We start from the raw sequence: 27,990 nt of genomic DNA, 5'->3' as shown, positions 1-27,990 counted from the left end.
GGTAGGGCAGGGGGAGGGGAGAGTGCCTCAGAGGACAAAACAGGGAGGCCACGGCCACGGGAAGGATCTGCAACTTTTCCCAAGGATACTGGGAAGCCACTGGAAGGTCATGAGCAAAGGAAGACCGTTTTTTAAAAGCCCCCTGAGGGAGCAGGAGTGAAAAGTGACAGACTAGCCCGTACGCCTTATCAAACCAATGAGCTGCTCCGAGCACAGGCCAAGTCAAAGGAGGGAGTGAACTCAGAAACCATCCAGCCAGCCACAAAACCGAGTCATGGATCTGCTCAGGCCTTAGTCTTGAGATGGTACAAAACTTGTTTAAGCACTGTAAACTGACTTTATTGTGTAAACGCGCGGCAGCTAGCATATTAGCAGTCGCATGAAGGGGACATCATTGTTCTGGAGGAGGTGAAGATCCCAGGAATGAGTCACCTCGGAGTCGACTTGAAGAGGATTCTTAAAGCCAACTGACAGGCCAAGGTCACACGGCCCCACACCTGCCCACCACACTTTCAGATCCCAGGAAGGTGTCAAAGCCTGGATGGGGACCCTGCGGGGGCTGGGGAAGACCCCACGCCTGGCCGGCCTTTAGTGGGTGTGTCTGCAGGCAAGCCCCTCTCCTCCAGGGGACAGGCAGAGTCAGAAGGACCTGGACAGTCAGGCCGGACACAGTTTGCAAATACAAGCCCCTCCCTTTTCAATGGGGGGCGGGGAGGAAGGGGACAAAGGAACCCGGAACTTGAGGTAGATCAGGGTCATGGCCAAATATCAGGCTGCTGTGGGGATAAAGGTGAAGTAAGAGAGTGTCACCTGGGGGCAACCATCACACCTCAGGGGATAGTGGGCGATGACTGGGGACACTACAGTTGTCACAGCTGGGGGAAGATGCTCCCGGCATCAAGGGGGTGGGGCCAGGGATGCTGCTCAACACCCTAACCTGCCTGGGACAGCCACCCCTAGAGAAAGACCCAGCCCTGAATGTGGAGGGGACAGAGCCAGGAGGGGCCCGGCCAGAGGCAGGCAGCTTCCCAGCAGGAACAAGTCAGCCCTGGGAACAGGGCACCCTGGAACCACCTGAAGCACTTCAGTGATTTCCATCCCCTTTGATCCCCTCAATGACGGAGGGTGGCTCTTATTATACCCATTTTACAGACAAGGAAAGGGAGGCCCAGAATCATGAAGGGACCTGCCCCAGACAAGGTATTTGAACCCAGGCCTTTCAGACTGTGGGGAACGGAGAGGACAGGAGTCCAGGGCCACCGCCAAGAACACTGGTCAGAATGGAATCTAGGGTCAGATGCAGCCCCCTCCTCTGCCGTCCAGTGTCCTCAGCCAGAAGCGGAGGCACCAGGGAGGGGCAAGGGTAAGAGCCGGGGCGGGGAGGCCCAACCGAGCAGCCCGGGGGCAGGTCTTTGGAGCACAGCCAGGAGTCCCGCTGCCACGCCACCGCTGATGGAGAGGCTGGCTCCTGACCTCACGGCTCTGCAGGGCCCTGGCGGTTGTGTAGTCTGCCAGCATTTCATTTTCTCTTCTCCCCCCACCCCTGCCCAGCAGGCTTGGGAAGGTTTAGTGACACCACCCCCCTTCCTTGGCTTTGTTCTTCAGCAAGTGACTGGCCCAAGGTCATACAGCCCTGAACCTGGCCACCAGACTTCCAGATGCCAGGAAGAGAGCTGAGTCTGCCCACACCTCGGTCACCACTCTCAGCCAGTCCTGTCCACTCCCTGAGCCGGGCCCCTGAGGGCTGTGGGCTCCACACCACCGTGCCCACACCTCGGGACACCCATCTCTCCCCTTCCCCCACTAGACCCAAAGCCCCCTGAAGTTAGGGACTCCCCACAACATGCCCCAGGGCTCAAAACCCCGCGTTCCCAGGCCAGGTGAGTGTCAGATGGAACCAAGGAACAGATGGGCTCCCCAGGGCTGAGGCACCAGCCCGCAGGGGAAGAGGCGGGGCACAGGAGAGCAGGGACCAGAAACCCGCGGAGGAGGCGGAGAAATAAGGGGTCAAGTATAGCTGAGCGGCCAGGGTGGGAGGGGGCATGGAGGGCCCCAGTGCCCCAGAGGGACAGGGGAAGGGTCTTTTCTAGAAGATAGAAAAATACAACAAAGGCGGGGCGGGGTCGTGCATGACCAATCATACATTTAAGCTCTAGTATTTAACATCTCCTTAGTAGCCCACTCCCCAAAGTGCCAAGGATTAGAAAATGTAAGATCAATTGCTACTAAGACCTGCATACATTTCCTCTCAACAACCACACACACACACACACACACACACACACAAGGGTACACGTGCACATGCACACATGCATATGCGGCGCGTGACCCGGTATCTGCTAGAATCACTGCAAAACCTGGGAGCATTTATGCAACTGCACCTCCGCTCTGCTCCCAGTGGTGACCTCCCCCAGGGCAGGGCAATCTGACCGTGGCGGTGCCCCCGGCACAAATGGGGAGCATCGAGATTTGCCAAGCATCCAATCAGAAACACGGAAAGAGGGCCAGCGAGTTTCAGAAACCCTCCACCCAGATAATCACAAGTTGACTTCAGACTTTCTACACTCAGTCCTTCAGGGTTTCAAAAAGCAAACGGCAAAGATGACAGGGGCTGCCCACTGCTTTTGCAAGAGTGGCGAGAAAAGGCTGACCAGTGAGTTGACAAACCCCAATGCCTCATAAGGCAGCTATTATTTGAGAATTAAGGGAATCATCAGCCCTTGCACGGCAGCAAGGAAAGCCCACAGGAATCATGTAATGAGCCCATTTTAGGGGCTTTCTCCAGCCATGGGACAGCCACACAAATGGCTGTGGAGGAAGAGGGGTGGGGCAGGTATCCTCAGACCCTAAGACAGTGCCAGCACCCACTGGGACTCAAAGGAGCTGGCGGAGTAACTACCACTGACAGAAACACATGGAAAAAGGCAGTCTTTGCATATTACGGGATCGTTGGGCTCCACTGAACAGAACCACCTTCTCACTAGTTTCATAACTCGGGAAACAGTTCCCCAGGTGCACCTGAATTATTAAAACAAAACCATCCTCCTCCAACCAAACAGATGGGACACACTAAGGTGCAGTCCAGGTCTCCCTCGCCCCCAGGGGGAAAAAATCCCCTGTAAAACCCTCCACCGTGGCCCAGTGGACCTGCACCCCCTTCCACCTGGTGTCATTGCGCCCACTGGGTGGAGACCCAGGCCCTTATAGATCTGGGGCAGGTCCCTTTCAGAATGAATCTGTCCCCTAGCTCCCACGAGGTCCGATGGGACAGTCCCAGGGGGCTCTGCGGGAGCAACTCCACGATTTATTTCTACAGAGAAGGGGGGTTTCGAGATGGCGATCAGATGGAGGGGAAGGTACGGGGGTACGCGTCTGGAGGCTGCGATGTGCATAGCAACTGGATATATTTTTTAAAATAAAAAATCCAGACTGCATGATTATTTTAGGGGGACTCAGGGAAATTGGGGGAGAGTTTGGAAGCCGAGACGGCCAGGCAGGTTGACTGGAGCAGGGGGGATGCAATGATGGACATTTCGGGGGACACCACTGGGAAGCGCCCCGTTAACCCCACCGGTGCCCAAAGGGCCGAAAATGCAGGCGGGTTTCATCCAGGGCCTGGCAGCTCTCTCTCTATTATTTTTTTTAATTATTAGGATTGTTATGAACAGTAGAAGAGGAGGGCCCCGCCAGGCAGGGCCAGCCGGGCCGGGCCACCCACGCTGTCATCTTTTGTGCGGGGCCGGCGGGGACGCCCCGACCCAGCCCCCGCGCGCCCCTGGCCCGGGCAGGCCGCCCCCGCCTCCCGCCCCCGGCCCCGCCATTGTCCGGCCGCGCCGCCCCCGCCCGAGGCCCGGCGGGAGCCCGGGGCCGGGCGGTTAACGCCCCCAACCGCCTCGCGGGCCGGGACAAAGCGCTGCGGCCGCGGCCCGAGCAGGCCGCGCCAGAGGCCTGGGCCTCGAGTCCCGGGCGCCCGCCGCCCGAAGCCCCGGGTGCGGCGCGGGGGCGGCGGCGGCGGCGGCGGCGGCGGCGGCGGCAGCGGCGGCGGGGCCCGCGCTCGGACGCGGCAGCCGTCTCCCCGCGGGCTCACCTGAGGCGGCGCGCGCGGCCCGGTCCGAAGCAGCGGCGCGCGCTCTCGCGCCCTCGGCGTCGCACCCCGAGGCCCCGCTCGGGCCGGGCCCCGCTCGGTCGCTGGCGGCCGAGCCCTCCGCGAGCGCCCCGGGCGGGGCTTATAAGGCTGCGCGCCAGCCCCACCCCGGCTGCCATTGGCCCCCGAGCCCACGCCCGTGCACCCATTGGCTGCCGCTGACAGCTCCGCCCCTCCCCTCCGCCAGCCCCATCAACACCGCACGGCCCGCCCCCCGCGCTCCTCGATTGGGCGGGCGCAGGGGACGGCCTCGCCTCGCCATTGGCCGGCCGGCCGGGACACGCCGGTACCCACCCACGTGCCCGGTGACCGGCTCAGTTCTCATTGCAGGCTGCGCACGCCAGCCAAGAGGCCTCACCAACCCGACGGCGCTGGGTCTCGGATTGACAAGGGCGCCTCGGGGACCGCCCAACGACCGCACGGGGGCAAGAGACTATTGGCTCACGGGGTCAGCCCCAGGAGCGGACTGGCTGGGGCGGGTGCCAATCACGGCCCGGGCCCCGCCCCGGTTATCAGGCGGCTTCTGAGTACGTGAGACCCAGCACAACTTCAGCATCGGGCCGGGGAGGAGCGAAGAAGGGGTTCGAGACCCAGAGCCGGAATTGGGGCGCAGCGTTCTCCAATTTGCGAAGCCCAGTGTTAGGAAATAGGTTTCCAACGCAACTTAATTTGCAAAGGAGGAGGACTGAGAACTGAAGAAATTAAAATCAAGCACACTGGAATTTGACACAACATTGTAAAATGATTATAAATCAATAAAAAATGTTAAAAAAAAAAAAAAGAAATTAAAATCAAGCAGCAAGCATCCCTGCCTCCCCTCTGACCCCCAAAAAACAAGTTCATTTCCATCACAATCGACAAAACTTTGCAAAGGCATAAGGTCTTTCGGATAAAGTTAGGTGACCTCCGAGTTCCGTAAAACGTAAGGGAGGCGAGGAGTTGGTGCCTCCTGACATAGGTTCGAAGCTCAGCTGGGCCCACACGCCTCACTGTGGTTGGCCTCCAGGAAAGTAAACTCGCTGGGCCTCAGTTTCCCCGTGAAATGGATTTGACGATGATACAACCCCTCATTGTCTGCTCCTCTCCTGGAAAGTTTGCAGGAATCAAGTGGGAGGAGGTCCATAAAGCGTTTGCCCCTGTGACTTCTCCAAGTGAGCATTTAATTAAGGTTTACCATTATCAACAACAAGATTATTAATTGCCCGCCACACTGCACTTCAGGCAGTAGGGTGGGCACACACCCAATTCGAGGGCAAGTGTGTAAATCGGGCCATTGGACGTTTTCTAACGACGTGGTAAGTGTATCTACACTGTACATGTGCTGTTCCTGGAGGTTACCTGCAGGAGAAAGTCTCCGGAGCTGCTGTACACAATTGTGTCCAATATTTTGCTCTGAATATCCATGGATAGATTAGATTAGTAGCTTGTAGCAGCGGGATACTCTAGAATACTTTTAACTATGTAGCAATTACAAAGGAGGTGGATCTACATGTACTGTTATGGAATGATCCCCTACAAGTCACGTGGAGAACTCCAGAATGCTCCAGAATTCTGAACAATATGTATGGAACCGAACACACAGCACCAGATGTGGTGTGGTTTCTAAGAGCTCGCACCTGTGGCAATCCCCAAACGGAGAAAGCTAAATCTCTGAGGTGATGGGGGAGAGATCCACGTTGGTAAAAAGGGTAGTTGGTAAAGACTTGAATTTGTTCTAGGCTGTTTTACATCCTCATGGGCCATATTCAGATAGTCCTCGTGCAATTAAAATTTAACTTAAAAAATAGGAAACAGCATCTGCTCCCAAGGAACTCCCTGACCAGTGGGAAAGACAGAAATGTAATCTGGGAGCAGGAATGCAGCGTTAGGAGTGCAATCATGAAGGATCTTCCCACCCCGAGCCTTTTTTTCCTACTCCCTAGTTTACCCTGTAAAACAGTGAATTCCAGGTATTTGGATTTCACAGACTATGGGGGGGGGGGATTTTTTTTTAACTGGGGGACCTAAATAGGTTGTCAGCTTTCCAAGTTTGCTTAGTGGGGGACTTTTTTAAATGCTGGCTGTAAGAAACTTAACAATTGTAGAATCCAGACGGTAAGGATATATAAAGGTTCACCATACAGTTCTTTCAACGTTTCTGTTTGAAAGTCTTCATAATAAAATGTCAGAAAACAAAACTAGGGGGAGGGCCTGGTACAGTGTGTGCCTAGCACGCACAGAAGAGGTCCAGGGTTCAGTCCCCAATACCTCCATTAAAAATCAATCAATCAACCTGATTACCTCCCCCCAGCAAAATAAGAAAATGAAAATTTTAAAGAGGGGAAAAAAAAGGAGAGAAAAATTATAATCACTGTCATTTAATTAAAAGGTGTCCTATGCAAAGCAGGAAGGACACACTCTCAGAACTTTCACATGGACAAATTCTCTTGGGAAAAACTCCCTTAATCGTCCTAGTTTTCAAGTCTCTGCAGACAGGTGCAGACTTCACAAAGGGCTGGGGCTGGGAATCACCGGCATCTCTCCCTAAATAAGGCCAGGAGGACCTCTGGCACTGGCCTTCAGATGACCCAAGGCCGGCTCATTTCTAACTGGCCTTCACCTTCCCGGGATGGGCAAGGTGTGGAGCTGAGAAACGTCCCCTGCTTGACAAAAACTTCCCTCCAGCTCCCGCTGATGGGCTAGTCTGATGCATAAGAGAGTAAGGGAGGGAAAAGTACCTAAAAATAAAATTTTTAGAAATATATTTGGGAGAAGGATTCTAATATTCCATCTCACGCCAAGCATACATGGCTAGATACACAAGTGCAATATATTCACTTTTATGAGCACAGACATGTAAATATACGTATACCGGCGCGCAGCTCAGGTGGTTGTTTACCAAGATGGTAGACAAAGCAACTACCCCATAAATGAACTGAAGAAAAACAGGCCCAGGACAGTAAAGACACCACTATCCTAATGTTCTTCAAATTTGCATATGAAGTAAACATATGGAAAAGTGTACATAAATGTAGATTTACCCTGGCTTTGGCATGTCCTCAAGTTAAGCCACTGGGTGTGTCTAATGCCTCAGTTTCTCAACTGCAAATGGCTGTGAGTCAAAACTCTATCACAGTAAAGAAGTTGTGAGATATGTATTACTCAGCCAGAAAAAAAGAATAAAATAATGGCATTTGCTGCAACATGGATGGGCCTGGAGATCGTCATTCTAAGTGAAGCCAGAACGAGAAAAAAAGATACCATATGATATCACTTAGATGTTTAATCTAAAAAGACACAAAGGAACTTACTTACAAGATAGAAAGACTCATATACAAAACAAACTTACAGTTACCAGGGTGGGAAGGGATAAATTGGGAGTTTGAAATTTGCAGATATACTAACTACTGTATATAAAATAAACAACAAAAATCTACTGTACAGCACAAAGAACTATATTAAGTATCTTGTAGTAACCTATAATGAAAAATGTGAAAAGGAATATATGAATGTGTATGACTGAAACATGATACTACATACCAGAAATTGACACACTATAAACTGATTATACACAATAAATAAAAATAAATAAAACCTCTATCACAGGGTTGTTCTGAGGTTGAATACTGCAGTATCAACACACATGTACAAATAAAGCCTGAAAATGTTGCTCCTCTGGGGGACAGGATTATATGTTTTGGCTTTTTCTTTCCAGCCTCCAGATGTTCTAAAGGGATTATGGGTCCATTTTATAACATGGGGTGGAGGGAGAGGAGGAAAAAAGGTTTATGTTAAAAAAAAATCAACCAGGTAGGTTTGAAAAGGTAGTCCATCCACCCTGTGGAATATTACTCAGCCAAGAAAAGGAGTGAAGAACTGACACTCCCTACAACATGGATGAACCTTGAAAGCTTCATGATCAGTTAGAGAACCAGACACAAAAGACCATGTGCTATATGAATTTATTTATATGAAACGGCTAGGAACAGGCAAATCCAGAGACAGAAAGTGGATGAATGGTTGCCAGGGGCTGAAGGAGAGGTGAGAAGTGACTACTAATGGGGACCAGGCTTATTTTGGAGATGATTAAATTCTGGAACTAGATAATTGATGATTGCACAACTGTGTTAATGTAGTAAAAACCACTGAACTGTACACCTTTTCATGTATCTTTTATATATTTTACTTTTATATAATTTCCATCTCTTTTTGATGGAGGTATTGGAGATTGAACCCAGCTCTTTGTGCATGCTAAACACTCACTCCACCCCTGAGCTATATACCCTCCCGTCCCGAACTGTATACTTTAAATGGGTGTTATAGCATGTGCAATGTATCTCAATAAGTGTTATTAAAAAAGCTACCAAGTCTACCAGGAAATTAATATAGTTACATTGTGATTATTTCTGCATAACAGGGTCACATACACATATTTTTCTGGGTTTGGCTAATGTTTAACAATGACATCACTCTTAACTTTTATGTGAAAAGTTAAACTCCACTATCTCAACAATGAAGACCCCTCATGTGTCCTGCCCCTGCGTAGGGCCCGCCTGGGGACATTTATGGAGATTGCTCCTCATAGCTGGGCATCTATGCAATTATCCCCATTTTTATTCCATGTTCAAACTCAGTATTTTTTTTTTGAGGTATAGTCTGTCTATTGTACAATTCCCCCGAAGTGTACAATCACCAACCACCACCAAATTTCAAACGTTTTCATCGCCCCCAAAAGGAACCCTGCACCCTTTAGCTCACTTCCCTCCCCCTCCCCAGTCCTAAGCATTACTGATCTTTGTCCCTAGAGATACCTGTGTGTGGCATTTCATGAGGTCACATAATATATGATCCTTTGTGACTGCTCTCTTCCCCTTAGCATAATGTTTTCAAGGATACACCTGACACATCTGAAGGTCCAAAACACACTGAACTTTGTTGTTTATTAAATCAGATCTGCCCACATCATTACCTAACCATCAATAAAAGGCACCAGTAACCAGGGGTAAAGAATTGCATCTGCAGAATTCAGCATGATTACCTTCCCTGGAGTTGATTTTCCAACTTGCCTCATCCTTGGCCTCTGACTGCTACTGGAAATAGCATTTCAGGTCATCAGTCCCCATACCCCCATGTACCCCCATCTCCACCCCCCTGCAGAGAGCCCCCCAGGGTCAAGCAGCTCCCTGGATGATGAGACAGGCTGCTGGTGCCCACTGGTGGCAGAGCCGGTCTCCCGGTGGGGGACCACCACAGCCTGACTTTTTTCAAATGTTAATGGGGACAGTGCCGCCCACCTTGCTGACAGTGACCTCTGGTTCCAAGCTGGAAGGTCTGGTTCGGCCCCTCTGCTGTAGGTCGCTGACCCTGGGAAAGGACAAAGGTTAGACCCCCCGCATGTCACTGTGACCTCTTGGGCCTCAGTTTTCTCATCTGCAAACCGGGGATGATGCTACCTGCCTAGCCTGTTTCCTACAGTTTTTGTGAAGAGAAAATGAATGAATAGCTGTAGAAACGGCCAGTAGCAGCAGCAGCCTACTAGTAGTAATACAGTAGGTTACAGAGCGATTTGCAAATAGAAGACACAACCAAATCCATCTGTAAAAGGCATTTATTCTGAGAATCTAAAATCTGGACAGAAAATATTGAACTTCTTAGAAAAAGCCTACACAGGATTTTGCGGTTTCTTCCTAATACATTAACAACCTAAGAACGAGGGGAAAGAGACACCTTTAAAACAGTATTGTTCCTGTCTGCCTGCAGTTGTGTGATTTAAAATATCCCTGTTCTGTTGAGGTATAAGCTGCAAACTTTGGTAAAGTTAAGAAAATTAACAAATTCCAAAAAATACAAAACTCCCCCCCTCAAAAATACAACCAAACCCTAAGTTATTAGATTTCTTGGTACATATACAGTAACTACAAAAAAAATTCATTTCAAAAAAGTGTTTATTAAAAAAAAAAAGTCCCTCTTGTAATTCCCAATTGGTGGGTTGAAAATTCAATTTCAAGGATCGACAAAACTCAGACGGTCCCCACTCACACCCCCGGGGCCCCCAGGGAGGCGCTGGCGGACCACAGTTTTAGAATCTGGTTGGCATTGTCGATGATTCAGTGCTAAGAAAAAGAGCCCCGCGTCTGAAAAGTAAGGAGGAACCAAAGGCACTTGAATGTGGCCCCATGCGTTTGCTTCCGTGGCGTCCAGATGGAGGAGCAGAGAGTCTAGTGGAGGTAGCTTCGGTGTGGCCCCGACTCTCAGCCCGGGCGGCCGGGGGCCTGTGCGCTCGGTAGGGACCGGGACGCAGGAGCAGAGCACCGGGGGATGGCTTGGAGGGGAGTTCCAACTGGGTCCCGACTGGCCTTCTCTGCTTTTCCAGTTTCCTGGCGGGGCCACACCACCCCCAGGGCCACCGCCAGATACCACCTTGCTGGGTTCTAGGCGACGAAATTTCACCTTCGGGGCCAAACCCACCAACCTTGGGAAGATTGTTCTAGGCAGCAGCGGGGCAGGAACGTCTAAGACCTTGACGCTGGCAACTTCAGCAGCCTTCACGCCAAGTAGTTTCTAATTCCATCCTCAGAAGAAAAAAATGTGAGTTCTTTGTTTTCCTTTTTGGCTGATAAAATTGCAGGCTTTGTACTTTTTATAAAACCAAGATAAAAACACTGAGAAGTCCAACTTTCTTCCTTTGAGGCATAATACAAATTCCTGAAAATTTATAGATTAAAACAAAACAAAACAAAACAAAACCGGGAAGACGAGGCTTTTTAGGGAGTGGAAGAAAAACTACATGTTTAAGTTAAGCCCACTAAAAACAAAACGGGGGCCAAAGACCCCTCTGATACATTTTTTTAAAAACGCCCGGCGAGAAGTGCTTGAGCATCACCGTCCGTTGCCGTAGCCCGGGAAGAGCGCGTTGAGGGCCGCCTGCAGCGGCTGGTTCACCTGCATGGCATAGCTCCGGCCCAAGTCATAGCGGCAGGCCGGGCAGCTGAACACCTGGGCCTTGAAGGATCTGTCCAGGCAATCCTGCAGAAAGCGGGCCGGTGGTAAGCGCTCCTGCCCCACACTGCCCCCGGGACGGAGTCGGGCGTGATGCCTGACTGCTCACGGGGTCCAGAGGTCCCTTCTGACCCTCAGTCTTCCTTTTGACCACTCGCTGCCCATCCCCAGCCCAGCTGCCCCGTCTGATCCTGGCCGCTAGGCGTCCACACTTGCAGGTCACAACACCCGACAGGTCTGTCCCCTGGCTCTTGTCACTCATGCTTTGGCTCAAGTTCCCTGCTCAGAGGACCCTTCCCCGGCACCCCTGGAATATCAGATGGCCCCGCCGCAGCCACTCCTCTCACTGCACCCTGTCTGCCTTCTGGAATCACCCTGTGGACTAAGGTACTTGTGTGTGATAGGCCAGGTGTGCCCTGCGATCAGGGGCTGTCTAGCTGGCTCTCCCGGCACCAAGCTTAGATGCTCTGTACAGATGTGTCCATGACAAGATGGGGGGAAAGGCAGGAGGGAGTTCTGATGCTGAGCTAGATTCTGGGTTCAAACCCGGTTCTCAACTGAGTAATGCCGGGGGAAGAGAGCCAGGTGGAGACAGAGCTTCAAAGCTTCAAGGTGGACGGCCCAGGAGAGCCGACTCCCCAGCCAGAGCAGCAGGGAAGACGCCAGCCACACGGCCGGAAACAACGCACACAGGTCGCGGGCACCTGCACAGGTGAGCACATCTGAAAGACGGCGCCAGGAGACCTGCGAGAGACAACGCCAAGTCGGCGAACACCTGCTGATGCCACAGCACGTTGCCACCGCCACCACTGGGCTGCAGCTTCTATTTCCTGTTTTTAAAAACTCCTGCATTCTTTTTCCAATATAAAGTCTATAGCTTGATTCCAGAGACAAAAGGTAGTTCTCTCTGCACAACACACCAAGATTCAGGTTCCAAATCAGGCTCTGGACAGCTGCCTGATTCACAATGGGCAAAAGGTGGGAGGAAACGCCCCAAGAGGCCACCCACAGATGACGGGTAAGCACAGTGGGGTCCACCCACAGGCTGCAAGGTGACTGAGCCTTCCAAAGGAAGGGGATTCCGATACACGCTACAACGCAGATGAACCCTGAACATGACACTCAGGGAGAGAAGTCAGACACAGAAGGACAAATACTGTCTGAGTCCACTCACAGGAGGTCCCTGCAGGAGTCAAATCCACAGACAGGAAGTAGACGGTGGGGCCGGGGCTAGGGGAGGGGATGGGGAGTCAGTGTTTCATGGGGACAGAGTTTCAGTTTGGGAACATGGAAGTTCTAAGTTCTGGAGATGGTGGTGGGGATGGTTGCACAGCAGTGTGAATGTGCTTAATGCCCCTGAGCTGCATTTTTACAAACAGAACAGTAAACCGTATGCTGTGGATCTTACCACAATAAAAATACTCTCACAGAGTAAAAACAATATCGAGTGCTGGGACATCAGGGTGGAGGGCCAAAGCCGTTTCCCCACAGCCCGACACTGAGCCTGTCGGAGCGGGCACAGCAGGCGTGAGGACAGGCGGCACAGACGCGCTCGTGCCAGTGGCCTCTCCCTCCAGCACAGCATCAGCGCCCCAGCGACAGGTACGAGTGGCTCCCTGGGCCACCTGGCCCACATCCAGAGCCCGCGGGCCTGACTTCCTGTGCGCCCCGCAGCTCTGCCTCCACCAGCCTGGGGTGCCTCAGCCGTCGCCTGGAGCCAGACACCGGCCAGAAAGGTGCCGTGATGCCCCCTTCCACTGGGGCCACAGGGCTTAGCATGGCTATGTGGCTTCCCAAGGTCTCAAGGCCAGAAAGGGCAGAGGGGAAGTTAAACCCAGACCGCTGACATGCCCTCACCCCGCTCCGCCATGTCTGGGCCCCCCCTCGGACCCCACACAGCCTCAGGCATGCAGGGGCATCTCTCCCAGACACACAGGCCTCGGTCAGACCACATGGCAGTAGAGTGAAGGGCCTGACCGTGGCCACCCAGGTCTTCATGTTCTCTGGTCTGACAACTGGCGTGACATCCTGGACTGAGACAGCCCCAAGGAGAGAACAGCTCAGAGACCCAGGGTGACTGGGAGGCAGGCACAGTCCCTTCTAAATGGCCTGCCTGCCTACCCGTAAGTTCCTACTGACCGACTCTGGCCAGAAGACCAGAAAGAAATCACGCACCCAGACGCGCTTCCCAACTGGAGGGACCCCCGGGACCAAGTATGTGGGGCCAAGGACGCTCGCTGCTCAGAACCTCAGCGTCCAGGGCACCCCCACAACAGAATGATCCGGCCCCCATCGGCACCACTCAGGGGCAGACCTCATCTGGCCCAGTCTGAGACCCTCCCAATCCCACTTTCAAAAGCATCAGATGTAATCATACTGTTCCAGCTCCATCACCCAAGGTGCCCACCCATCCAGGCTTCTGCACATGCCATTCTGCCTGCCTGGTAGGCTGCCCCAAGGCCCCCCTCAGGGAGCAGGTTAATTGCCACCTCCACCAGGAAGCCCACCTCCCTGCTCCTCTAGGGGATAAACGCCTCAACCTCTCCAGCCCAGCCCACAGTCTGCTTCATTTATTGTGATCAGATCCCAGGTCAGGATAACAGCCATTTTCTCTCACCTGGGCTCACGCATATATAAGAGGTTGGGGCAAGCATTCCAGAGGGAAGGGAGGGCCAGCAAGCAGCCCCCAAAGAAGGCAGGCACTAGCCTGTTGAGAGCACAGCAGAGGGCTGGTGTGGCTGGAAGTTCAGGGCAGGGGCCAGGCATGAAGTTTGTGGTCGATTCCAGAGAACAGGGAGGGAGGGGAGTGGGGTTATGGGAGCCTGTGATAAAGGCTGGGAGGCAACTGTAGACGAGGCCGCCCAAAAACAGACCCTGGGCCCCTCGGAGGGCCAGGGGCAGGAGGACCCACAGCAGCGGCAGAGGCAGAGCCCCTTCCCAGGACCGCCCGCCCCACCCCCGGGCTGCTCCCCTCACCTTGCACACGTTATGCTGACATATGGTCGTGATAGGGCGGAACACCAGCTCCTGGCAGCAAATACACAGGAACGTTTCTTCCACTTTACTCAGGAATTTCTGGAACCAGAGGAGAGAGTGCATGAGACCAGCAAAGGCTCAGTTCCCTGGAACGAACAGCCAGGCTGGAATCCCCAGATCCCCTGCTCAGCCCCGACCCAGGGCCTGAGTTTCATCCTCCCACCCCCACCCCAGGAGGCAGGAGCGGCTGTGACCCCATCTTAGGCCCTGGCGCCGGTGGAGCGCAGCCAGGGTCCAGTTTAGGACCGCGCTCTATCAGCGAGTCTCTCGGGCGTGGAGCTCAGCCCCGCAACACAGTGCCGCCTGCCTGCCACTCAGTCCCCAGGGTCCAGCGCTGGATGAGACAGAGAAAGACCGCCCTTGTGGAGCGCGGGGCTCAGTGCGGAAGGCCCAAGAGCAAGCAAGCGAAAGACCAACGTCGCCGCAGCGCTGGGGGCGAGACAGCAGCGAGCCAGGGAGCGGCTGCCCCAGAAGGCAGGCGGCCAGAGAGTTCCACGGGGGAGGTGGCCCATTAACAGAACAAAAGGACGTGGGGACGAGAACCAGCCTCCCAAGACACCCTCGTCCAAACCCTGGGACCTGTGAATGCCTCACCTCATGGGGAAGGGGGAACTCTGCAAGTGGGATTCAGTTAAGGCCCCTGGGATAGGGGTGACCCTGGGCCACCTGGGGGACCCAGTGTCCTCACAGAGTCCTTATCAGAGGGAGGCAGGAGGTCAGAGTCAGAGATGGGAGATGAGATGCTGCGCTGCTGGTGGTGAGGATGGAGGGAGGGGCCGCGAGCCAGGGATAGGGCGCCTCTAGAAGCTGGAAAAGGCAGGACCTGATTCTCCCCGGAGACTCAGGAGGGACCAGCCCTGCTCACACCTGGATTTTAGCCCCTAAAGGCTCACTTGTTAGGGCAGCCACGGTGATTTCATGCAGGAGGAAGACTGAGCCCGGAGGGCTGTGGGGGAAGGTACTCGAGGCAGAGATACACATAAGGGCAGAAGCCCTGCAATGGGGTGATCAGGAGGTAAAGTCCAGAAGGACTTTAGCAGTGACAGACACCTTGTCCACAGCTCATACAGTTTGGGTTTGACCTTGACAGTGAGCCCAGGAGAGCTGGTCCCCACCAGGCAGGGGCAGCGGCCAGAGAACACCAAGCCACTCACCTGCAGGGACCCATCAACGTCACTCACCCCACTAAGGCAGGAGTGTTGAAAAAGACACCCCTGGTTTGGCAGTTCCTCAAAGATTTGAACCCAGAATGACCCTGTGACCCAGCAATCCCAGTTCTGGGTTGATACCCAAGAGAACTGAAAGTGGGGTCACAAAGAGATAACTGCACCCCTGTGTTCAGAGCAGCACCATTCACAGCAGCCAAAGGGTGGAAGCAACCCAAGTGTCCACTGACAGATGACAAATGAACAAACGTCGTCCATCCACGTGGTGGAGTATCGCTCAGCTTTAAAAAAGAAGGAGATTCTGACACCTGCTACAATGTGCACAAACTCTGAGGACATGGCATTCAGTGAAATAAGCCAGTCACAGAAGGGCAAATACTGTGTGATCCCACTCACAGGAGGTCCCTAGAGGAATCAGATTCGAAAAGAGAAAAGTAGATGGTGGAGGCGGGGACGGAGTTTCAGTTTTGGAAGATGGAATGCTCTGGGGACGGATGGCACAGAACAGTGCACACGTGCTTCGTGCCCTGAGCTGCGCACTCTGAGCGCAGAGGGTCAGGTCTGTCACCCCAGAAAGGAGGTGGCCTGGTGGGGCGGGGGCTCACCGGCCCGTCCTTGAGCGACTTTAGGATCTCGGTCCACAGCTTCGTGTTGCTCTTGTCCTCCTTGATGAGGCTGCTCTGCTGGCTGGTGAGGCTGTAGGGCTCCACCCTGGTCTTCTTGGGCGTCTCTCGCAAGGACCCGCTGCTGGCCCGGCTGCCTCCTGGGAAGAGCGGAGCGGGTAAGGGTGGGGGTGGGGGTCCCGGCGAGGACGGCCCCCCAGCTCGAGGAGACACCCACCGGCCGACTTGCTCTTCCGCTTGCCCTTCCTGGGGGACGTGAAGCCTTCCTCCTCCTCCTCCGCCTCCTCCTCCTCCTCCTCCGGGGCCGCCTTCTTGTTGTTCTCCTTTTCCTTCTGCCTCCGGGCAAGGGCCTCCAGGTAGCCTTCTGGGTACTATGGGGGAGAAGACAGGACGTCACCCTCCCCGGCCCCCGCCTGGCCCCGGAGACCTAGGCTCCGGCCTCACTCAGCCTCGGCTCAGAGCCTCCAGACTCAACGCTGGACCCCCGCGGGAAAGCGGATGGTCAGCCTGCCCGGCATGAGATGACACACATCGGATGCTCCGCGTCAGAGCCAGCAAGTAAGATGCTCTTATTGTCTTTTCTATTTCTGGGAGAAGTAGGCAAACTTCTCCAGCCAGAGGCCAGGCACTAAAAATTTCGGGCTCTGTGGGGACAAAAGCAGGCCCAGCCCCTGTGGGAATGAGTGGCCATGGCTGGGCCCCCAGAAAACTTCACTGACCAACAACTGGCCCCAGGCCTTGGCTCGCCAACCAGATTTTGATGGATCCTGGGCTCCTCAACATCCCAACAGGCATGACCTGATTAGAACCCCATTTCCAAGGCACCTACAATCCCATCTAACTCTCCAGTGTTTCTCCTCAGGAAACCTTCAAGCTTTTCTACCAACACTAACTTGCAATGAAGACTTAAGTCCTAAATAAAAACCCTTTTCCCACCAAACACTGACAGTCCCCACGACCCGTGGCTGGTTCTCTCCCCAGTTCCTCGGCTTCTGAAATTCCTTGTAGGACCAACAATGGGTTCGAAAGACAACTGGCTGTGGCCCTCCCCAGGGGGTAGGTGCGATCTGACTCTCAACAGCAATTAAGATTCCTTAAATAGTCCCACCACGACTTATCACTATAGAGCAGCTCACCAAAATGAACAGCAAACACCATAATTATGGTGCAAAAGAGCCGCACTCCGCATGCACTGGGGAAACTCTGGGAGATGGAGGATTCCGTAGCTCTCGGCAGTGAGTGACTGCCCCGGGAGATCCTGCCACCTTATGTTCACTTTTAGATCTCCCTCTAGTCTATATCTAGACCAGTTTTATTGGTTTGTTTCTGCTGTTTTTGGAGCGGGAGGGGTGAGGAGCAGAGAGGGGAGAGAGATGGGAGAGAAAGGGAGGGGGACTGGCCGACAGAGGACAGTGGACTCCAGATTTCAGATAAGCTCCTCTAACGCGGCTCTGATAAGAAAGTGGCTCTCAGCTCTAAAACCACAGATGCAAAGATGAGCTGCCACTCCCTGGTATTCACTGACTAAAAATGTGGATGGTACGGCCAGCAAGGTGCCACCTGCCTGGAGCCCGGAAATTTTTCAAGACAGGAAAACCCCAAGCAGGTGTCGAGAAGGCAGGCCCAGGGCTGGCTCCAGCCACGATCTGCTGGCTGGGCCGGGGGAGCCGCGCGGCCGGCCAGGACGCACCTGCATGGTCAGCCCCAGCTTCTTGATCCGGTCCTTGCCCTCCTTGGTCCAGGGTCCAGGCTCGACATCGTCCCTGCGCAGGAGGAAGCGCCACACCAGGAAGCCGGACTTCCCCTTCTCGGGCCAGTACCGCACCACCTGCAGGAGTGTGGCCAACAGTGACCTGGGGATCTGGGGGCCTGGGGGGTGGGCGGGCGAGGGGGGATGGGGAGCTGCTAACCTTGTAGATGCCGTCGTACCGGTTGCCCTCGGCTGGGGCGTACTTGCTGTGCTTGCGGCCCTTGACGTTGCGCACCACCCGGACCGGCTTCCCCGCCCTCCAGTCCTTGGCCTCGGCCCCTTTGCGGTCGTTGATGGGAGCACTGCAGTTCAGAGCCAGCGCCCTGCAGGGAGAGCCAGGCCCAGCACTGTGGGCGGGACTGCATCCCCGCGACACAGGGCTGAGTCTCCGCCTCTAGACCCCATGACTGGGACCTTCTTTGGGAAGAGGGTGCTTGCGGATGGAGTCAGATTCAGAGGCAGTCACGGTGGATTAGGGGGGCTCTAAGTCCAATGACTGCTGTCCTTCTAAGAAAAGGGAAACTGAGACGGACACGGGGGCAGGGCCCGAGAAGGTGCCAGCACAGAGGCTGGAGTGTTGCATCTACAAGCCAAGGGACATCCAGGAAGGGCCCACCCCTAGAGGTTTCAGACAGAGCATGGCCCTGCGACACCCTGATTTCAGACTCTGGGCCTCCAGACTTAGGCAAGAATAAATTCCTGTTGCTTTAAACCACCCCAGTTTGTGGTATTTTGTTACTGGAGCCACAGGACACTAACAAGACGTGGGGAAAATGCCATCAGGGAAAATGAGGAGCAGGGAGGGTGTAGCTCAGTGGTAGAACACGTGCTTAGCATGCATGAGGTCCTGGGTTCAACCCCAGTGCCTCCTTTAAAAATAAATAAACCTATTACACTCCCCCTATATAAAAAAAAAAACCCAAACAACAAAAAAACCCTGAGGAGGCGCACAAACATGGGCTGGGCCGGCAGGTCTGTCTCGACAAAGGGCACAGAGGCCTGGGTCAAGTGGACCAGAGGTCAGCTCAGTGTCTGATGCAATGAGGCCGTCTCACCGGGCGAGCAGGAGGAGCGGCAGCTACGCAGCTGTCCTCCTGCGCGGACAGCGCTTGTTAAAAACCAGATTTCTTAAGAGTCTCATGTCCAGATTTTAGAACATGATGTTAGCTTCCAAGCAGTTCCTCACACCATTAGATCTCCAAAAATGGGATTTTTTTTTTAATAGCCACTGAAATTTAAATATTCCACTAGACAAAAGTACAAAAACAAACCCTTCCATCATTTTTAAAACAGATAGTTAGTTATTGATATTTGGCTGTTTTGGATAACGGCATGATGACTATCCCCACACATAACATCTCCCCGAGTCTCATAAACACACTTGCAAAGGAGAGTTACAGGGTCGTGAGTAAGAACACTCCCAAGGCTCTTCATACACACAGGCAAAGAGCTTTCTAGAAAGATGGTATTAATTTGTGTTTCTACCAATAGTGGAACGCTAGTCTACGCCTTGGCATTTCTCAACATTTTAGCATCTGGGGCCAACATCGCATGGTAAATAAATAGTATCTCATCGTTGCTTCCATGTGTATTTCTTTGATCACTAAAATAGAACAGTTTCATGGTCTTTGGAGCTTTGCTTTTCTTTGCTGTATGATATGCACATACTTTGCTGTTGTCCTATTAGTTTTTCTTATTGATTTGCACCAGCTTTTTACATATAAGGACATAACCATCAGGTGTCATGTTAGTGGCAGACTTTTCCCCAAGATAGTTATTTGCCCTTTTTTTCCCACTTTACTTAGGGGTTTTAATGCTGTAATTTATAATATTTAGCTCATCAGATCTGTCTTTTCCTTTGGGCTTTATACTTTTTCTGCTTTATCCCATTCTGTAATCAGTGCTCAGCAAATGCCTGCCCACCTCTTGGTTTTGCAAATAAAGTTTTATTGCCAACAGTGTCGTGCACACTCTCTCACATGTGCTCTGCAGGTGCTTTGTGCTAGAACGGCAGAGCTGAGGGGCTGCAACAGAGACCATGCCGCCTGCAAAGCCAAAAATATTTATTATCTGGCCTTTTAGGGGGAAGTTTGCTTTAATGCACCTGACTCATGAGTGTTTAGTGGACAGAGCAGGAAAGAGCTGATGTCCATCACCCCTACGTCCCACCACACTCTTCATGGGACTCTAACTTCCTGCAGATGACACCCCTGCAATGGGACCGATCCCTTCCCCTGAGTAGGTGCTGGAGGATAAGGCAGACGTGTGACACTGAGGAAATTAGAACACCAGATTCTGCAAACCTGTTGGTGTTGGTGAGTTTTTGATCACAAGACTGTTCTGCAGTCCTCTTGTTGCCGGAAAGATCTCGTCCACCGCTGCCTGTGTACGTGAACGAATTCCCGTGGTCCTGAAACAGACACAAAGGGCAGGCTGAACCCTCCACAAGGGAGAGGACACACGCCAGTGAAAACACACATACACACACCCCCATCAGGACATCAACTGTCAAAGAAACAGAAAATAACAAGCGATGCGGAGAATATGGAGAACCTGGAACCCTGTGCATGGCCAGTGGGAATGTGAAATGGTGCAGCCGTGGTGGAAAACGGTGTGGAGGTTCCTCAAAAAGTTAAAAACAGAATCACATCATAATCCAACAATCCCACTCCTGGGTTTATACCAAAAAAGAACTGAAAACAGGGGTTCAAAGAGGTTTTGTTTGTTTGTTAGTTTGTTTTTTATAACCATGTTCACAGCAGCATTATGCACAGTAGCTAGAATGCCAAAACAATGGAAGTATCCGCTAAGGGATGAATGGGAAAACAAAATGTGGTCCCGTCCATACACTGGCTATGATTCAGTTTTCAAAGGGAAGGAGTTCTGACACTCCCTACAACATGAGAACATGACACTGAGCGAAATAAATCAGACAGACAGAAAAAGACAAATATATGATTTCACTTATACATCAAATCCAGAGACACAAAGTAGGATGGGGGGTGGGGGATGAGGCGTCAGTATTTAACGGGGACACAGTTTCAGTTTGAAAGATGGAAGAGCTCTGAGAATGGACGGTGGGGATGGTTGCACGACCACGTGAACGTCCTTGATGCCACTGAGCTGTGCACTTGGAATAGTTAAGATGGTAAGCTTTATGTTAAGTGTTGTCTGCCACAATTAAACAAAAACGAAACCACCTCCCCACACTCACCACGTCATCCTCATAGCCCCCAGCCAGGACCAGAGAGTACGCCCCGTCGTTGCTCCGGCCGTGGATGCCTGCCACGTGAGGTCGATGGACCCCCGACTCACTGACCTGCGAAAGCCACCGAGAAACACATGGTACCTCCTGGACCGGCCGCAACGGAAGAGCCCGAGCCCTCCTTATTCCTGCCTTCGGAGCCAGTGCTGACTTCCCACCAGATGCATCCGGCCTGTCACGAGAACCTGTACCCCGACAGCCCAAGTCCGAGCCGCACCATGGCAGGGCCTGGCTTGAGTTCCACCCCTGCCTCCTGCCCTCAGGGTGGCCCTTCCAGTGGAGGGGCTTCTGGAAAGGCAACTCCCATCAGCCGAGCCCCAGGGTCCAGATGTCTCAGGTACCTGGACTCTGAACCTCCACATGGTGCCCACGGGGATGCCTGGGATGGGTCCGTAGTGGTTGGACGGCACAATGGTGCACTCCTTAGTGCGGCCCACGCACGCCATGCCCTGCCATTCCAAAACAGAGGGGAGGGCCGCGTGAGCGCCTGGAGGAGAGCAGGGAGGGCGGGGAGGGCGGCAGGGGCTCAGGGCCCGGGACCCTTCACCTTGCCCCAGTCCCGCTGCGAGGACGATGTGGCCGACGCCATCTTTGCCTTCTTCTTACTCTCCTTCAGCTTCTCCCCTGCCTGCACAACCTCACTGGAGTCGATCCGGCACTCGGGGCAGTACCTGTGACAACAGGGACATCACCTCCGGCCTTGGCCATGCGCTCCTGCCGGCCTCATGCTGCAGACACAGCCAGCTCCTTCCGGCTCCCTGGGGTCCTGCACAACCCAGCTGGGGTTGACATCAGATAAGAAACCCAGTTCCTCGGTCACATGTGCCACATCTGATGTGCTCAGTAGCCGGGTCTGGCGAGCAGTGGCCGAGGTGGACGGCAGACCCTGACCCCTCTCTGGGGAACTGAAGAGCTTCCCAATGGGGAGTGGAGGCCCAGCCCAGATGGGACAGACACATGGGAAGGTCGACGGCACCTCCTCGCTGCCAGTGACTCAGTTTCCCCATGTCCACAAGGCCGGGGGCAGTGCAAACAGCAGCCACCTCCGTTAGCAGGTGAGGGTCCTTAGACCAGAGCTGAGTGCATCACAATCCTTCCTGCCCCCTGGTGGCAGTCACCAGGACGAGCACAGATGGCATGGTGGCCCAGAGGCCAGCTCCTGCCCATGGAGCCTCCTTCCCTGGGGTCACCCTGGGGCCCAGGCCACGGGAGCCACTTGGGACAGTTCCCTCCCCACTCCCCATGGTCGCAGGGCCACCAGGTGGCAGACCCGTGAGCCCCGTCCCCAGGCCCCGCTCACCACTCCTCCTCGCTGGGGACGCTGGACAGGGGCGGGCACAGGCAGTACGTGTGGAAGGCCATGTCGCACTCATCGCACAGGAGCTGCTTGTCGGGGTCCTGCTTGCCCCCGCACAGGTGGCAGGCGCACATGCGGCACGGCTTCTTCTCGTCGTCCTTGCAGTGCTTGCAGGAGGGCCCGCTCTTCCCTGTGCGGGTGGGGAGGCTGGGGTCAGCTCAGGCAGGGCCCCCCGCGCCGCCCGACACCGAGGGGCAGGAACTCACTTCTCATCGGGTTTTCCACCACGGGGCTCCCCTCGCCTGGGCGCTCAATCTTGAAAATTTCGTCCACAAAGGCGATCCGACAGTCATCGATAGAGTGATCCCTGTGGAGGATGAGCCATTAAGACCTCCAAGCAGGCCACCCACCAAGGCGCCGAGAAGGCGCTGCCACCTGCCTCAACACACACTCGGAGCATAGAACACTCCCGCTCCAATCATGCCCGAGGGGAGCCCTGCAGGGCCTATGCGCTCGCTGGGCTACTCCCTGGGCAAGTTCAAGTCCTACTAAACCAGGAACTAAAACCAGGGTTTCATCACCAGATGCATTTCAGAGAATAATTTCTAACCTGCTAGCAGGCAAAAACCATAAAGGTAAAGTCTGATCAAAATAGAAAAACTCCTTCAAGTTAAAATGACCCCAGGGACCAACCCACCACCTCCATCAGATCATCCTACTATCTCATCAGATCAACCTGCCACCTACAGCAGCAACACCCTAGAGAAATCACATTCGAGTCGTGTATAATTTTACATTTTCTAAGAACCACGTTCAAAAAGTAAAAGCAGATGTAATCAATTCGAATGTTTTATGTAACCCAACGTATACAAAATACCATTTCGACATGCAATGTACACTAAAGAATTATTAACAAGCTATTTTACATTCTTTTTTGGCACTAAATCTTTGAAATCCAGTGTGTGTTTGACACTCACGGGACATCTGAATGTGTCCTGGCCACATTTCAAGCTCTCCACAGCACGTGTGGCTCATGGCTACGGGACTAAACGGCACAGGTCCAGCCCCGCCCGCCAGTTCACGGGAAACATGCGGACAGGGGAAGAGAGGAAATGACACCACGAGGATGCAGGTGGCAAAGCTCAGACTGGAGATTCTATGGGACAAGTGACCAGGCTTCTCCAACAAGGAAAGGGGGGGAAGAAAGCAAAGGACAGGAAACCTAAAGATAAAAGGGGTTTGTTAGAGACCTATCAACCTGAGATCTGCAGGCACTGCTTAGATCTTAAACAAATGGTTAAAAAAAGAGAGATAATTGGAACACTGAACAATAACTAGATACAAATTAAGGCATTACAGTTAATTTTTATACTGTAATAAGGGCAAACTATGTTTCTTTTAAAAGAGTCATTTTAAAAATAAGAAATACAGTCTAAAATATTAACAGATACAACAATTCCACGCTTGGGAGTTATTTCAACAGACGGGGTGGGGAGGCAGGAGAGATGGTCGCAGTCTCAGTTAAAGGAAAATTAAAAGAATTCTTTGCTAGCAGACACACCTTTAAAGAATAAGGAAGGGAGTTCTTCAAAGAGATAGGAAATTATAAAGGTAGGAATCTTGGGAGCAAAAGGAAGAAAAACAAAGCGAGCAGAAATATGGGTACATACAATAGATTATGCTCCTTAAGCGTTTTCTAAATCATATACAATGACTGAAATAAAAATCACGACATCATCTGATACTGAAGACAGTAAGAGAGTGTAAAGGGATGTAAATGGCAGGGAGAGGCCCACACGTCAGTCTAAGTGGTAAAAGAGACAGCAGTCTGTAGTAGGTCTCCATGATAAAATCCAGAGAAACCGCTAAGAAAACTAGACAGCAGCACACCCCAAAAGACTGAATAAATCAAGATAGAATCCTAAAAAATGTCTACACAACCCACAAGGAGGACAGAAAGAGGAAAAGGAAGAAGGAAGAGAGGAAACGAACAGAAAGCAGGTCACAAGGAGGCAGGCTCACGTCCTAACACACCAGTCACCGCCTTCAATGGGAGGGCTCTGAATACGCTTGTCCCTGGAACAACATGAAGTTGAGCTGCATGAGTCCACCTATAGGCTGATGTTTTTCATTAGGAAATACTCAAGGACCACACAATCCCCAGTTGGCTGCATCCTCGGACGGGGACACACAGATACAGAGACCCTCAGACATGGAGGGCTAACTCTAAGTTACACTCAGATTCTTGACTGTGTAGGGCGTCGGTGCCTCTAATTCCCAAGTTGTTCAAGTAGCAATAATGTATGCCAGTTAAAAGGCAGACTGGCAGAGTGGATTTTTTAAAAATGACTCATTGATATCCTGTTTACAAGAATTCCAAATTCAACCATAGAGATTTAAAGTAAAAGGATAAAAAAAGATACACACTGTGTAAACATTTACTTTTTTCAAAAAAAAAAAAAAGCAATGGGGAGGGTACAGCTCAGTGGTAGGGCACATGCCTAGCATGCACCAGGTCCTGGGTTCAATTCCCAGGCCCTCCATCAAAATAAATAAATAAATAAATAAACCTAATTACCTCCCCTCAAAAAACAAACGATTCCCAGGAAATAAAAATAGAATCTAGGTGATAAAATAGGTCTTAAAAAAATTTTAAAAAGCAGGTAAAAGCAGGTATGTCAATACACACACGTGTCTCAGACAAAGTAGACTTCACAGCAAAGAAATTTACTGGAGACAAAAAAAAAAAAAAAAAAGAAATTTACTGGAGACGAAGAGGGACATTATGTCAGGACCAGGAGACAACCATCCTAAGTGTGTATGCACCAAACAACAGACCCTCACAATTAGGAGGCTGAAAGGAGAAACAGATAAACCCACAGTTACAGCTGGGTACTGCAACACCCCCTCAGCAACTGACAGAAGTACTAGACAGAACATCAGCACGAATTAGAAGATGTGAACAACACAATCAACCAACACGGTCTAAATGATATAAACAGAACAATCCACTCAACAATAGAATACTTTTTTTTTTTTCCAACCAACTGTGAAATATTCACCAAGACAGACCCCATTCAGGGCCAATAAAACAAACCTTGACAAGGACTGTAATCATACAGAGTATGTTCTTTGACCACAACGAAGTCAAACTGGAAATCAACAGCAGAAAGACAATGCAAACCTCAGGAAACACTTGGGAGTTAAACGCCTTTCTCAGGAAGCCAAGAGCCAAAGACGAACCCTCAAAAAAAATTTTAAAAATTGAGAGAACTGAATAAAGAGAAAAATATAACACAGCAAAATACGTGGAAAGCAGTGAAGGTAGTGCTGAGAGGGAAATTTACAGCACTAAATGCTCCTGTTAAAAAAGAGGAAAGGTCTCAGATCAAGAGTCTAAGTTGCTACCTTAAAAAAACTAGGAAAAGAGCAAAATCAACCCAAGGAAATGAAAAGGGAGGAAACTGTAAAGATGAGAGCAGAAGCCAATGACACAGAAAACAAGAAAGCAATATAGAAAAGCAAGGGAAAAAAAGCAAATTATTTTTCAACAATTACATCACAGCACCTTGGCCCGAGGCCCCAGATCTCACCCTTCAATGCCCACATCACCCTCCTCCTGTCTCCCTGCTGCCACACTGCCCCCTGCAGTCGATTCCCTGCTCAGCTGCCAGGGTGATGATTCCAAATCATAGGTGAAGGGCTCCCGTGCCCACAGGCTCTGGTGGCTGCCAGTCACGGAGAATACGCACCACTTCCGCCCTAAACGCCCAGCCAGGGGGAGGCTTCCAGTCTTGAGCCTCCTCCCCCACTGGCCTCCTCCCTAGGCCACAAATGCGCCAAGAATGGTCCTGCCCCAGGGCCTCTGCACCTGCCAGATATCCGTTTCCATACACAATACACACATGAGTATCACTCAGCCACAAAAACAGGTTCGTCCTGCAACATGGATGGACCTTGAAGACATGACGCTGAGTGAAAGAAGCCAGACACAAAAGGACAAATCTCCCGTGACCCCACTCAGGAGGTCCCTAGGGTTTTCAAATCCATAGACACAGGAAGAAGACGGTGGGGGAGGGGCTGGGGAGTGAGTGTTTCATGGGGAAAGAGTTGCAGTTTGGGAAGATGAGAAAGTTCTGGAGATGATGGTGGGGAGGGTGGCACAACAATGTGAATGTGCTTAATGCCCCTGAGCTGTGCACTTAGAAATGATTAAGATGGTAAGTTTTCTACCTACAAGCACATACGCAGACACAAGGTAGAACAGGGCTTGGCAAACATCTTCTCCAAGGGGCCAGACAGTAAGTATTTCCAGTTTCCTGGGCCACACGGTCCCTCTCCCAGCCCCCCAGCTCGCCTCTGGTGCCCTCCTAACACGAGGCCACCACTGAGAATCAGTAAAGAGATGGGCGTGGCTCTGCGCCAATAAAACTTTACCCATCAAACAGGCGGGGCCACCGCCGCCCGCCTTCACCGAAGCCGAGCGCACCGCCACGTGGGGCGTGTGCAGGCCGGGGAGCAGCGACTTCCCCGGGAAGGAGGGCCGGGGGGCCGGGGGACAGAGGAGAAGGGAGAATATTAACTGTGTGGCCTCTGGTACTTCCTAGATTTTGCCGCGTCTGGACTTCTCACCTGCTGGCCAAATTCAAAACAACAAAGAAAAGAGAAGGAGGCGGCCTGGGATCTCCGCCCGGGGGCAGAGCCGGCTCCGGGGGTGGGGGAGCGCGGAGCGGCGCCCAGCAGGGCGCGGGGAGCGCGCGAGGCCGGCTCACCCCATCCTGACGTTGGCGTGCAGCTCCCGCACCGTCCGCGTCTCGCGCTTGCGCAGGATCTCCGCGTCGTACCAGAAGCCGCGGTCCTTGGGGTTGTCGGGGTTGTAGTTGAGCATCACCACCTGGCCCACCTCCAGCTCCTGCCACTTGAGGATGTGTCGGGCGCGAGCCCGGACGTCCCGCGAGCTCATCTGGACCACGCCGTCCTCCGGGTAGCTGGAGGGAAAGCCCTGCACTCAGATCCGGGTGCCGGCTGGCCTCCCGCCCTCAACCGGAGATAAAAGCTGGGCAGGGAGGGCCCCATCACAGCAGCCCTCCCCAGTGATCTCATGTGCTGGTGTCGAAAACACAGGTATAGAGACATGTTCCAATTACAGACGGTGCTATGGGTTGAAGTGTATCCTCTAAAAAAGATATGGCGGAGTCCTAAGCCCTGGTACCTGGAGGTGGGAGCTTATTTGGAAATAGGGTTCTTTCAGATGCAGTGAGTTACCATGAGGTCAAACTAGAGTGGGGAGGCCCTAAATCCAGTGACTGGTGTCCTTATAAGGGATGAGATGCAGATGGAGGAGAATGACAGGGCGGAGGCAGAGGCTGGAGTGCTGTGGCCACAAGCCAAGGACTGCCGGCCCCAGTCCAGCCCCAGCGCAAGCTGGAGGAGACAGGAGGACTCTCCCCTCCAGGTTTCAGAAAGGTCACAGCCCTGCCGCCACCTTGGTTTTGGACGTCTGGCCTCCAGAACCGTGAGAATAAACTGCTCAAGGAACCCAGTCTGTGGGGTTTTGTTACAGCGGCCCTAGGTGACTGAGACAGAAGGAAACTTGGGGAGGGAAAAACTTCACTCTTTCCACACACACGTGTTACAAGTGACTTGGGTAGAGGGATATACAGCATCCCATTCATGTAAATACACCCACCAGCTGCTAGGATACAATAGAAACTCAACATTCTGGATAAGC

At 52.6% G+C, this 27,990-nt stretch overlaps 2 protein-coding genes across 8 annotated transcripts in view; both read right to left on the bottom strand.

Moving 5' to 3' along the window:
* The window catches only part of KDM4B (lysine demethylase 4B), a 125,781-nt gene extending 121,590 nt beyond the window's left edge, over positions 1-4,191 (bottom strand). For 3 of the 4 annotated variants that reach the window (XR_010378065.1, XM_064479778.1, XM_064479780.1), the window contains exon 1: positions 4,088-4,191. The gene's annotated coding sequence lies outside the window, so the exon portion shown is untranslated. The remainder of the gene's footprint in view (positions 1-4,087) is intronic. The other variant, XM_064479779.1, reaches the window with a different exon arrangement.
* Positions 4,192-9,713: 5,522 nt separating this feature from the next.
* The window catches only part of UHRF1 (ubiquitin like with PHD and ring finger domains 1), a 30,336-nt gene continuing 12,059 nt past the window's right edge, over positions 9,714-27,990 (bottom strand). For all 4 annotated transcript variants that reach the window (XM_031437014.2, XM_031437015.2, XM_064479776.1 and 1 more), the window contains exons 5-17: positions 27,032-27,247; positions 22,526-22,626; positions 22,263-22,449; positions 21,510-21,633; positions 21,304-21,411; positions 20,912-21,016; positions 20,001-20,107; positions 17,858-18,020; positions 17,638-17,775; positions 16,165-16,318; positions 15,930-16,087; positions 14,099-14,197; positions 9,714-11,149 (exon numbers count right to left, since the gene is read on the bottom strand). In XM_031437014.2, coding sequence (XP_031292874.1) covers positions 11,003-11,149; positions 14,099-14,197; positions 15,930-16,087; positions 16,165-16,318; positions 17,638-17,775; positions 17,858-18,020; positions 20,001-20,107; positions 20,912-21,016; positions 21,304-21,411; positions 21,510-21,633; positions 22,263-22,449; positions 22,526-22,626; positions 27,032-27,247 — 1,807 coding nt within the window. In that variant the 3' untranslated portion in view covers positions 9,714-11,002. The remainder of the gene's footprint in view (positions 11,150-14,098; positions 14,198-15,929; positions 16,088-16,164; positions 16,319-17,637; positions 17,776-17,857; positions 18,021-20,000; positions 20,108-20,911; positions 21,017-21,303; positions 21,412-21,509; positions 21,634-22,262; positions 22,450-22,525; positions 22,627-27,031; positions 27,248-27,990) is intronic.

Source organism: Camelus dromedarius, chromosome 27 (assembly GCF_036321535.1).
Source record: "Camelus dromedarius isolate mCamDro1 chromosome 27, mCamDro1.pat, whole genome shotgun sequence".
Lineage (NCBI taxonomy): Eukaryota > Metazoa > Chordata > Mammalia > Artiodactyla > Camelidae > Camelus > Camelus dromedarius.
Note: the sequence above shows the minus strand (reverse complement) of the source record. Positions and strands in the feature narration are given on the sequence as shown.